This window comes from Homarus americanus, unplaced genomic scaffold (genome assembly GCF_018991925.1).
Source record: "Homarus americanus isolate GMGI-L3 unplaced genomic scaffold, GMGI_Hamer_2.0 scaffold54443, whole genome shotgun sequence".
Classification (NCBI taxonomy): domain Eukaryota; kingdom Metazoa; phylum Arthropoda; class Malacostraca; order Decapoda; family Nephropidae; genus Homarus; species Homarus americanus.
In genome coordinates, this window is record NW_024750852.1 from 9,708,773 (window position 1) to 9,720,870 (window position 12,098).

At 40.7% G+C, this 12,098-nt stretch overlaps 1 protein-coding gene across 2 annotated transcripts in view; it reads right to left on the bottom strand.

The window, feature by feature from the left end:
- Nucleotides 1-12,098, bottom strand: part of LOC121854264 (ras-related protein Rab-8A-like) — a 184,235-nt gene that overhangs the window by 146,403 nt on the left and 25,734 nt on the right. For both annotated transcript variants that reach the window (XM_042348805.1, XM_042348806.1), the window contains exon 2: nt 5,739-5,919. In XM_042348805.1, coding sequence (XP_042204739.1) covers nt 5,739-5,919 — 181 coding nt within the window. The remainder of the gene's footprint in view (nt 1-5,738; nt 5,920-12,098) is intronic.

Genomic DNA, 12,098 nt, shown 5'->3' on the forward strand with positions numbered 1-12,098 from the left:
AAAACTAGTTTTTAGAAAAAAAACGGCTTTTTTGCAGTACAGCTCCTCCCCGACTTACGACGGGGTAAGTGACCCAAATCCAGGTCGTAAGTCGAAAATGCTTAAATAATACATAGAAAATCTAAAATGGGTCTCTTTTTCTTCTCAGCACCACAAAACTCTCACTTTTAAGCTTGCCAGCCATTTTAAAGTGAATTACAGGCATCCCCCGCGTTACGGAAGCCCGGGTTATGGAATTTCGCTCTTACGGAATTTGTAAATTATGACCAATAATTTCGCGTTACGGCCCGTAAATCCGCCCTTACGGAAATTGGGGTAAATTTTAACAAACACAAGGCCTCACACATGCCATTCAGACTGACAGACTTGACAAGTTTTACCAACCATAAAGACAGTTGAAGCTTTAAACATCACTCACAATGGATCATGAATATTCCAACTGTAATCAGACATACCTAAGTTGCCTCAGCAATTGCAACCCCAGTTGCAATATCAAATTCTGTATCACTACTAAAAAATAATAGTCTCTGGTGCACTCTTAAGATTAAGAGAAAACGGACAACTCAGGCGTCCTGAAGTGAGAGAAAACGGACTCCTATGACGGGGCACTCAAATAAAGAGACATGGCTACATGTTTTGTGGAATACCCACTGTACAGTATCCTTTTCATCACTTTGTAATAAACCTTGTCATGCCTATGTGTGTTTCTGATAATTACCATAACATTATATATTTATATAATTAGCGGTTGTACAAACACAAGGCCTCACACATGCCATTCAGACTGACAGACTTGACAAGTTTTACCAACCATAAAGACAGTTGAAGCTTTAAACATCACTCACAATGGATCTTGATTATTCCAACTGTAATCAGACATACCTAAGTTACCTTAACAATTGCAACCCCAGTTGCAATATCAAATTCTGTGTCACTACTAAAAAATAATAGTCTCTGGTGCACTCTTAAGATTAAGAGAAAACGGACGACTCAGGAGTGCTGAAGTTAGAGAAAACAGACTCCTATGATGGGGCACTCAAATGAACATACACATAGCTGTATAATGCAATATTATGCAATATTAACCCCTAAATTGGTGTTTTAAGAAGGTATATCATAAATTATTTAATGTACTGTATTGTATGTGTTTATAAATGTTTATTTTCATTAATAAAAGTGCTTGAATTACTTTTTTGGGGCCGAAAAAATTCCTCAGGAACGCATCTCCAGTTTAGTTTTATAATGGAAGTCAATGGGAAAATAGGTTTCGCGTTACGGAATTTCGCGATGCGTCAATTTTCCGGGAACGGAACCCTTCCGTAACGAGGGGGATGCCTGTGCAAACAAAAATTTTGTCAGTACACAGCGCAATCACTGACGCTGAGACTCGAAAACACGTAATTTTACAAAATTTTGTTACGACTGAGGCAGGTACCGGTACTAGGGCGGGTGGTCGTAAGTCGGGGAGGAGCTGTATTATGTTAAAACAAACACTCATAAATCAACACAGCTAAAATTATAGAATGTGAAATGGTCTGGTTACTAGAGATCAGCTGATGGGAAGATGGGAAGGGGGAGGAGGTGAGGTGATATGTTTGACAATTGATGCCAAGGTCTCATGCTTATTTATTTATTTATTTGTCCTTAAGAGCAACTAAGTTTTTATCTTATAAAATGTCACTGAACTGACATGGGAGAATATAATTAACATTGCTGGAATTCTTATAAGATAGTGATTAGTTTGAATATAAACATCCTATAGTTTGCATTGGACATACAAATTTTAGTTCCAATTAATTTTATTACAAAGGGCTAAAAATTTTATCTCTTGTGCAAAATATATGACGTTTATTTTCAAATTATTTGCGGTCTTGCTAGGATTCTAGCAATGCAAATATTCTCCTAACTTTAGTCTGTGATATTATATAAGATAAAAACTTAAAAACCTATAACCACCAAACCCTGGCTGGGAAGATGGGGGGGGAGGGAGGGAGGGGAATGACATGTTTGACAGTTGTGCTAAGGTCTAGTGAAGTATTTATTTGTTTATTTATGTCCTTTAGAGTGAGGGTTCTTTTTTTTATAAAATGTCACAGAAGTGACCGGGGAGAATATAATTTACATTGCTGGAATTCTTATAAGATAGTGATTTATTTGAATATAATCATGCTTTAGTTTGCACTAGACAAAAATTTTAGTAATCATTTAGTACATTATTTTGAGTACATGTACAGTACAGCTTTGCCCTAACGACAGTTTAACGTGCCCAGAGAAACTTTTTTTTTTACGGGAATTAGCCCACCCGGGCACAGGTCAAACAACCCACAACGGGGCCCGGTGGGCAAAAAAAAAAGAACAAAGAAATTGAAATTAGAGGACAAAAAGGTTATATTGTGTTAATCTACACCACGAAGATGCCAGAAGACCAGCTTTTTAAAGTGAGACAGATTGTATAAGTATGGAAACACAGAAGACAGAGCATTCCACAGTTTGGCTGTGTGAGGAAAGAAGGAGGTACTATAACGGGTTATTCTCGTGTGACCGACATCCACAGAGAAACGGTGGGCACCGCGGGCAAGACGTGAATTACGAGCCCACGTCCTTGCCGGCGGTACACAGGTTGCCAAATCCACCGAACATTGCCCGTTAAAGTACCTGTAAAAGAGAGAGAGTGAAGCAACATTGCGGCGAAGAGAAAGAGAAGAAAGATTGTCAACTAAAGGAGGAGAGTTAATAAAATGAAATGCCTTTGATTCCACCCTATCTAATAGTTGGACAGAAGAAGAGCCACCCCAGATATGAGAGCAGTACTCCAAGTTAGGATGAATGAATCCCTTATATACTTGGAGCAACTGCTCAGGAGTGAAGTAGCTACGGCATCTGTACAGCATTTCCAACTTTCGGGAGGCAGCTTTAGCTATACTAAAGATGTGGGATTTCCAGGACATATTGGAGGAAATGGTGCGGCCTAACATATTTATTTCAGAATTTGGCATGATGATAGCGTCCTGAAATGTAATTGGTGGGAGATTGTCTAATTTACAAAGTGTAATTGGTAAATACTGAGTTTTATTACTACAGTAGTACCCTGATTTATGCGGTCAATTGAACCCACGGGGTACTGCGGAAAGAGAAAACCGCGTAAAGTGAACAACAGAACAAATGGGATTAATTCCAATAGAGACTGGCCCGACCCCAAAACTCCACTTTTTCAGACACAATACCTATGTTGTAGTAAAAATAACATCTTAATTTTATGATGGTATGCACACACAATTCATATTTAAGAGAAATAGAGTCACCAGGTTAATGTCCATTCAAATAATGGACTCAACTCCCCCCACCCCCCCACCCCCCTTCTTCCCAGCTCACTGGCTCCTACCTCTCTGAAAAATGTTTGGGTGAAAACACTAGATTTTAATGTTTAGTAATAAATAATAACTCGGATTAAAATTAGGATAATATAATTGACATTTCTGGATTCCTTGCAGGTCAGGGAATATTTTGAATGTAAACTTCATATATTTTGCACAAAAGATAAAATATTGGCTGTGTAAACCAAATTATTACATTAGATCTAAAATTTGTATGTCTAATGCAAAATCCATGATGTTTATATTCAAAATGATCATCATATTGTAAGAATTCCAGCAATGTAATTTATATTCTGGCCGGGTAATTTGTATGAATTTTATGAGCTAAAACAAATATCTTCAGTTAAAAAAAAAATAATAATATTCTTCAAGACACTATCTGTCAATTAAAGTACCCCACCTTGCCTCCCCCCCCTCCTCACACTCACACCAGCTGGGTCGATCGGTCCCAACCCTCCCCCCCACCCCCCACCTTCCCTCCCTACCAGAGAAATGTTTGGGAGAAAACAGTATCTTTACATTTTTAGTATTAAATAATAACTCAGACTAAAGTTAGGATAATATAATTGACATTTCTGGATTCTTTGCAGGTCAGGGAATATTTTGAATGTAAACTTCATATATTTTGCACAAACGATAAAATATTTGCTTTGTGTAAACCAAATTATTACATTGGATCTAAAATTTGTATGTCTAATGCAAAATCCATGATGTTTATATTCAAAATGATCATCATATTGTAAGAATTCCAGCAATGTAATTTATATTCTGGCCGGGTAATTTGTATGAATTTTATGAGCTAAATAAAAAATTATACTTCACCCGCGTATATGAGTAGATGCACCACGGAAAGTGAAAGTCCAGTTCTGGCGAGGTACCACGTAAATGAGAAATCGCGGAAAGTGAAACCGCGTAAAGCGGGGTAATACTGTATATTTATTTTAAGGATATCTTATTGGAAACATCTTGGGAGAGAATTTATTAAGGATTGTATCAGCCCCTGTCTAACAGACGGTAATATAAATGCAGGTTACATACATAAGGTATATAATTATAATTACTTCACCCACGATAATTTTCCTTTGAGCCGTGAGCATTCATCCGTTGGACATGTGACAGGGATAGTTCCACACTTGCGTCTCTAGACTGCAGAGTCAGGAATAAAGTAGCCGACCTGCAGGGAAGTCCACCCTCGTCACTCACAGCAACTGGACGTGTCGTGACGAAGCTAATTACTTATACGCTTCATCCATTATTCACGCTCACAGCTCATAGCTTTAATTACGGTGATATCCTTGTTATTATGCAATGGTTTATTTTCTAAATAAATGGAGAAAAGGCCATTTGGGTTTCAAAACTTAACCCATAAACATTTGTGAATATTACTTCCAGTTTACATCTAACTAGTGATTCCACAAGTAAACGGAAACTGTAGAGGGATTATTATGGTATCAAACTCATCTCCCTATCACAATTAGCCACACTTGTGTGAGGAAAGGGGAGGGGAAGTTACCGCACGACCCTCTCCCCTCACCCCCCAAAAAGTTTGAATCTCCCACTCTCAGCCCAATTTTACACACACACACACGCACTCCCCAACAACTACCCACACACACTCTCCAACAACTACCCACACACACTCTCAACAACTACCCACACACACTCCCCAACAACTACCCACACACACTCCCCAACAACTACCCACACACACTCTCCAACAACTACCCACACACACTCCCCAACAACTACCCACACACACACTCCAACAACTACCCACACACACACTCCCCAACTACTACTCAAACACGCTCTCCAACAACCACCCACACACACACACCCTCCAACAACCACCCACACACACCCTCCAACAACCACCCACACACACTGGATTATTATAGTAAAGAAATTGAGTTTCTAACTTAATTAGAACTGCATTTACGGACTCCGGTAGTTTAGACTCGAGGAAAACATCCTCAGCACCCAGAAACATTCTGGGGAAGTGGGCTAGTGTCTGTCTGTGCAAGATGTCTACTTTAGACACTTGGAAACTTTTCCCAGTAACCGGAAAAGATTCCGGGAATAAGCAATTTTTTCAGGTTTGAGAAAGTCGTTTGGTTAGCCAGAAATCTCTCATCCCCACGAGTGCTCTGCACCAATTGTTCCGGCTAATGGGTATATCACTGTTGAAAAGGTTAATATAACTTCAAAATTTACTCAATTTCTAGATTCCAGTCAAAGGAATTGGAGGCTTTGAGTGTTCTTCCTCAGGGTGACCTTATACCTTTCCCTAGATAATGTTTACATGAATTCTCAGAACAAAGGTGACCTACAACAGCTTAGAATTTGTGTTATAGTATAACATACCAGTTTTTGATATTATCAAAGCTCTTCTCATTTGTGATGTCATAAACAAGCATGATCCCCATGGCACCTCGGTAGTAAGCTGTGGTGATGGTCCGGAAACGTTCCTGTCCTGCTGTGTCCCATATCTGGAGTTTGATCTTCTTGCCATCCAACTCAATAGTTCGAATCTTGAAATCAATACCTATAAGAAAAAAAAAGAATAGGTGACATTCTAAACTGATGATTTGGTTAGGTTAGAAAGGCAAGAAATGGTTAAGTTTGTAAGATTAGGTTGTTTGGTTAGATTAAATTCTTCTATGAAAAACTACTTTCTTCTGGCTTTTTAGTGGTAGAATTGATGATTTGAATGAGGAACTACAATAAAAAAGAGACAAGTTTCTTTTAATTAAAATTTGCCTTAGAGCTTAGACTTTTCAACAGCCCCACTCCTTCATATTTCTGCCATTCAAGCTGTCATGGTCATCATCAGCATTGATTTATAGCCATTTTATATACTTGCATGGGTTAGCTGCAGTTACCTGATAGCAGCTCTCCATGCAGCACAATTTCTTGCAGTCTCTCTTGTCAGGTTCCTAACCCAAATACCATTTCTTACAACCTCTCCCCATGTAATTCTTTGTTTACCCGTGGCTCTCCTCTCCACCGCATTTAAGCTCATGCACTTATTCACCCAACTGGTCTCATCCATTCTCTCCACATGCCCAAACCATATCAACCTGCCTCTACTCACCAATACTCTCAATACCCAGAATTCTGAACAGTGCCTGCTATCTTTCGGTGTCACATTGCATATCCCCTTCACCATTCTCATTCCAGCTCACTTGAGTATACTTATGTCATCCTCTTCAACTGCAATGTTTCATTGCCATACAACAACAAACTTCTCACACCATCTGCAGACATTCTTCCTTTTACTCGGAGGGAAGATCCTCTTACTGTCATTACAGACAGCAGCTCCCTAAACTTCCTCCAGTCACTTCTGACTCTCACAACTGAACAGGCTTCAGCACCCCCACCAGCACTGATCATGTCACCCAGGTAACAGAATGCATCAACACAGTCCAGGGACATATCCCCAATGTTCAGTTTCTCTAGCAATGATGTTGGCACATGCTTACCTGTACATACAGAACACTTCAAAGCCAAAAACATCCTGCATTCTACCTTTCACACTCATTGCACATTACTGAGTTGCAGCAAACACCTTTCTTGTAGACAGCACCTGGCCATTTTCCACTTTTCACCAAGGGTACCATTCCCATGCCACTAATCTATATTTCCACTTTTGCCACATTCACTCTCAGGCCCTTGCCTCTATTCTGTCCATCCATTTCTTAATCTTCTCCATTGCCTCTTCAATACTATTACAGTAAACCCTTGTTATTCGCGTTGGTTAGGTTCCAAGGAATGGCATAAATAGGCAAAACTGCGAAAAGCAACTTATACGACCTTAGTGCACTACAGTAAGTCCTCGCTTAACGTTTTTTCGGTACTACGTCGCTAAATTTTTTAAACCGGGACAGTGATCGGATACTACGTCGTTTTGCATCATCAGGTACTACTTTTTACTGCACATCACCCACTCCCATCTGGCCGCGGTACGCTCCCTCGGCTCGGCGCGCTGCCCTCACTCGCGGAACATCACAGCGTTCCCAAACGACGCCAAGCCAGTCTTTGTTATGACTTCACATCATTCATGTGTGCGTAAGTGCTGTTGCTCTAAAACTGTACTCTAATAATTCAAAATGGCTTCCAAGCACCCATCAAGTGCTACTTATGCTAGCATAGTGAAGAGGCAACGTAAGACCATTACCTTGGCTACGAAAATGGATGTATTAGCTCATTTTGAAAAAGAGGAACGTGCTGTGGGCATAGCCGCTGTGCTTGGTTTAACCCCCACAACGGTGCGTACTATCCGGACCAACGCTGACAAGGTGCTGGAAGCGGTTCATCTCTGAGTGCTACTAAGGCATCTCGTACTAGAAGCACTGTGATAGAGAAGGTGGAAAAGATGTTGGCAATGTGGATGGAGGACCAGAATCAACGGAGGAGGAGCAAGCAGCGGCAGAGGAACCCCAATCAGCGCAGGAGGAGGAGAAGGAGGCAGATGCAGAGTCTCAGTAACTCACCACCCTCCTCCTCTGCTCCTACCATCCGCCTCCTCCACTTCACTACCCACCAGACACCTCCGCCCATCGGTGAGTACCCATACAAACTTAGTACAGTACTTGTAGTTGTATATGCATGCACTATTGTCCATAGAAATGGCAATAATTTTCTGTATTCATGGGCCAAAGGGAGGCTCAGGAACGTAACTCCTGTATTTTATCTATTTCTTATGGGGAAATTTATCCGCTTAACATTGTTTCGTATAACGTCGCGTTTTCAGGAACGTAACCCCGACATTAAGCGAGGACTTACTGTACTGTATACCTATGACAAACTACCGACCAGCTACGGCAGCAATCGTCCCCTCTTTTAACTTATCTAATAATTAAACTTTCTGCCTTTTACATTTCACACCACTAGCACTGACACTAGGCAGTCGTATAGGGGTCATTTCACACAGAAACACTAAAGTACAATACGAGAAGCTGCATCACAGGCAATGGTTGAGCATGAACAGAGGGAGACGAGATGCTGCAGGCGCGTGGGGATGACTCATTGTGCTGTGGGAAAAGGCTCACAAGCTAACTACCGTAGCCACCATCTGCTTACCGCGAATCGTCAAAATCGCGAATGGCAAGGGTCTACTGTACTATCAGCACCAAGTCATCATCATACAACAACTCCCAGGCAGATGAGTCCTTAGGTCCTGTGTTATGGTCTCCAACACAATGATAAATAGAAGGGAGCTCAAGACAAACACCTACTTTTACCACAAATTCCTCACTTTCTTCCCCATTTACCATACTCTCACAGAGGTTTCTGATCCCTCATATAATGCCATAACCACTTGAACAAGACACTACTCGACTCCCAGCTTTTTCAATGCCCACTTAACAACTTCACATGGTACTGTGCTCTATCAAATGCTTCTCTGAATCTACAAATATGTACAGTAGTACAAGTTTCTCTCTTTCCTTAGATATTTCTCTTGTAGGTGCCTGGCCATTAATATTGCATCTTAAATCTAAACTGCATTTCATCTAATTCCACTCTCCCTTATCAATTTCTCAATCACTCTTTTTATACCTTTCATAACCTGTTCTAGAGGCTTCAGGTACCTGTAGTTCCCACAATTAGGTGCATATCACCTTTACCCTCAGAAGTATTCACAATCACACACTTTCTACAGTGTTACAATTTCATTGGTCAATTCGGTCACCACTGACATGCCTACATCACCAGATGGGTTTCAGCATTTAGTCAGTTTTAGTCAATTTACCCAAAGACAGCTGAGAAAGCCATGAGGTACTTATTTCCAGTAGAGTCCTTATGCCAACATCGCGTGGTGTTCTTAGGGCCAGGCGATCACTAACCAGACCCAAAATTGCTTAACTTCACTGATCCGACAAGAAGTGGTGTCTCTAACTATCCCAGAGCTTCTAGCTGCCTTTCTGTTCATTTTGTCATCTGTTCTCTCCACCCATTCACTGCCCCCGACCCATCCGTACTCTTCATTCAGTAATTAATCATAATACTTTCTCCAAGTAGCTATCCATTCTTGATTTCCTCATCAACAACAACCACATAACCATTGTCATTTCTCATGACCTCCTTACCAACATCAATGTTTCTCACCACTACAGTATTTGCCTAGCTACTCTGAAAACCTCTCTTCTTGCTTCCGCATTATTCAACATATCTGCAATATGTCCTGTTCATGCTTTTTAGCCTTGTAAACCTTTCTTCTGACCTTGTGTTTTACCTCCAGGTATTCAAACTTGTCACCACCCATCTTCCAGGCATTATACAATATTCTTTTCACCTTTATTACTGTCTAAATATGTAAATGAAAAGATTGCAGTGGGACATTCTGGGATTAAGTGAACTAAGATGGACATGTTAAAATAGCATTAGCGGTGAAGATTCTTACTCAATACATTCAAGTGGTGAAAAACATGAGAGAGGTGTTGGTATTCTTGTAAACAAGAAGTTGAGTATTGCAGTGTAAAAGGATATTGGGTAGTGTCAGAAAGAGTTTTGTTAGTCAAGTTTAATGCTAAGCCCATGGACCACTATAATGATAGTGAGGATAAAGTCGTTGAAGAATTTTATGATGCCATAAAGAAAGCAAAAGACACACTGTAAAGTTCAATGAATGTCTGTTTATAGTGAATGATTTTAGCACAAAAGTTGGGAAAGGGAAAGTAGCACCAGCAATGGGACCACATGGGTTGGGTAATAGAAATGAGAGAGGAGAAATATTAATTGACTTTAGTAAGGAAAACAAGATTATTCCATGGTTTGAACAAAACCCTAGACATCTCTATACATGGGTCTCACCCCAGGACAATGTAAACAACATAGTCAGGAATCACAGATTATATTTTAATTCAGGAAAGATTAAACAAATTCAATAACCTGAACCAAGACCTATCCAGGGACAGACTGTGGGTCAGATCACATCCCAGGAATGAGTTTAGTGAGGCTAAAACTTCAAAAATTAAAAAGAAAAACTACTGTATGGATAAAAACAAATGGGATTTATATAAGCTCAAAATAGAGGCAGGGATAGAACATGAATTGAAACCGAAAAAAGATTTTTAGTACAGCAAGAGGGTGACTTTGATGAAGAAGGACCAGGACAACAATTTAACAATTAAAGGAAGTACAGGGGGCCCCCCAAATTTGCTGGGGTTAGGTACTCAAAATGGCCGTGAATCCGAAAATAACATTTGCTGACCGAGGGAGGGGTTACATTTTTACTTGCATACAGAGAAATGTATAATCCCGTTATGTGTTTGCCCTTAGGACAATTATTTCTTTTACCTGTATTGTATATAAGTATACAAATAAATAATAATGGGAAAATACTCTCACAAATAATCAGAAACAAATTCATAAAAAATGTGACAGTCTACCCTCAAATCTGTGCTTCGTTAATAAAGTAATAAAGCACGGACTTGAGGGTAGACTGTCAAATTTTTAATAAATTTGCTTCTGATTGTACAGTGATATCCCCGTTAACCGGAACAACTAATGCAGAACACTTCCGGGAATGAGAAATTTCCGGGTAATGAGACGACTTTCTCTCAAAGCCGGATAAAAATCCCTCATCCCCAAAATATTACGGAATTTTCAGGGTAACAGAAAAATTTTCTCGAAAGTTCGAGAAATTGCCCATTACATCATCACTCGAACCCAGAAAAATATCCCTCATCCCCAGAGTTTTCTGGGTAACGGAAAATTTTTATTGAAATTTCCAGAAAATGCACCTGATTATTATTTCTCAAACCAGGAAAAAAAACTCCCCCATTCCTGGAATTTTCTGGGTATCAGAAAAATTTTCTTGGAATTTTCCGGAAAATTTGCCCCTCAGAAAATCGTTCCCAAAGCCAGAAGTTTCCAGAAAATTACGGCTTTGGGAACAATTTTCCGAGAAAATTTCAATTCCATCTATCTGAGAGTTCCGGGTTTGAGAGATTCCGGTAAACAGAGATATTACTGTATATGTAATGTGTGTGTGTAGACACACACACACACAAAACACTACATCCTTGACCACCGTAGGGTCAAGACCTATTCAGGCGCTGCTCCAACTACGCAGCTGCCCCCCTTGGCCAATGTCGGCCCATTCCCCAAGTCCTTCTCCCCGACCCATCCTCACCACCAGGATATCTACATAAGTGACTATTTCGTTTCGGAAAGAAGTGGGATCAGTGTTGAACAGTGATGAACAGTGTTTAAGCCAGTGAATTCAGCACTAGACAGTACCAGTGAAAACCGCGACCCACCAGTGAGATAAGCATCCCTTGGAACTAACCACCATCTTCTGACAAGGAGGTGCTAATCCGTCCACCCTGGGAACAACAGAGGGCCGGCCGGCTATGCACCTGACTACGGGATAACATAACATCACCGCGCAGTGAGGTACTGACACCATCCCACACCACACGGTGTCCCCATGACTACCATACGTGAGGTCCTTCATATCAACACCTGAGGACGAGTTACTGTACCACGTGAACATCACACCACCCGATGTCTCCATGACCACGTGAAGTCCCTCATATTAACACCCAAGGACGAGTTACTACACCACGTGAACACCACACCACCCGATGTCTCCATGACCACGTGCGGTCCTTCATATCAACACCCGAGGACAAGTTACCACACCACGTGAACACCACACCACCCGATGTCTCCATGACCACGTGAGGTCCTTCATATCAACACCCGAGGACGAATTAC